General features: G+C 56.2%; 1 protein-coding gene across 1 annotated transcript; it reads right to left on the bottom strand.

Moving 5' to 3' along the window:
• Positions 1-145: 145 nt before the first annotated feature.
• Positions 146-1,229, bottom strand: H310_14978 (hypothetical protein; the record flags this gene model as incomplete). The annotated part of the gene is made up of 2 exons (XM_008882958.1): positions 146-160; positions 222-1,229. The coding sequence occupies 2 exons, from the start codon at positions 1,227-1,229 to the stop codon at positions 146-148; spliced, it is 1,023 nt and encodes a 340-aa protein (XP_008881180.1).
• Between the last annotated feature and the right edge of the window lie 78 nt (positions 1,230-1,307).

Consider the following 1,307-nt stretch of genomic DNA (forward strand, 5'->3'; position numbering starts at 1 on the left):
GGTGCCCGAGTGGCCACAGTCCAACGGTGCCATGCATGTAAACGGGCCAGACGAGCCATAGCCAGTGGCTCCGAAGTCAACAGACTCATGAATGTAAAGTTGGCCTGGAGCGGTTGCTCCGAGAGCCAGGACCACAGTTCGTCAGCTAAGCCGCGTTCAGCTAGAGCGACCATGTTCGGACTGGTCTGACTGGTAGCCAACAGCATCTCCGCTTGCTGGACTGCCACGTTCATCGGCCCAGGTGCATCAAGGTCGAAGAGAGCTCGTTCAATCTCTTGCAGAGTCATGTTATTCGGGTCCAGGACCATCGAGTTCCCTTTGAGGGTCAGGCGTCGGACATATTCTTTCGAGTCGAAGGTGGCAGGGGAGAGCTCCCGTACCTGCAACGTGTACGTGTTGCAAGGGATCTCGGATGGCCATTGCACGCGAGCCTTGTCGAGTTGGAAATGGTCCAGCGCTGCATACATGTTGGGGGAGAGGAGAATAGTTCCCTCGTTGGATGGCAGGCGGCCTCGTTTCGACTTTTTGGGTAGTTGAAACGTAACCTCCATCTCCAGTTGTGGAGGCTGGTCAACAGCTGCCGACGTCGATATGAATGTCGTCTCCGTGTGCAAGCCATCGTCACCATCAGCATCGACCTCCATCTCATGGGGTCCAATGTAGGTGCATGGTGGTGGCGGTGAAAAGCTTGCCTCACGCGTCGTAGAGCTTCCCGGTACAGCGCTGGTGGCAGTCCCTCTGGATGCATCTACTGGTTGGGTCTTTTGCCTCTTGTTATCCGCGTCTGGTGTAGACAGTCGCGTCCCGATAAACCCCTGCTGCCCTGGAAAGTTGTCCAAGTCAAGGCAGTGGACCGACACCTTGCCCCGTCGTGGGCTCGGAGATTTCACATAGTCGCGGGTGAACACCCCGTAGTATACTCCCTGCAGTTTGATCTGGTCGACGGGATGACCATTGATCACAAGAGGACCTGGCGCCTCCTCAGAGCAGAAGTAAACTCGCCAAATGTTAGAATGGCATGCCGTTCCCTGGACCACCGATTTAAAGCCTTGGAACAGTGGCGCCGTTTTAAGACGCCGGAGGAGCTTGACCAGTGTGTGGGAATCGAAATTGTACCGCACACCGACGATGTCCATGTAGAACAGGTCGTGAAACTCGCTGCGACGAGCTCGCGATGGTGTTGTGGAAGCGCGGATGGACGGCGTAATGACGCTGAATCGCTCGCCCATGATGTGGATAGTTTGATCCATCATTCCCTCGCGGGTGGCTTCCTCGGCCACTGTAATGACCAAGTCTCCGTCGCGGGC

This window comes from Aphanomyces invadans (genome assembly GCF_000520115.1).
Source record: "Aphanomyces invadans strain NJM9701 unplaced genomic scaffold supercont1.118, whole genome shotgun sequence".
NCBI lineage: Eukaryota > Oomycota > Saprolegniomycetes > Saprolegniales > Verrucalvaceae > Aphanomyces > Aphanomyces invadans.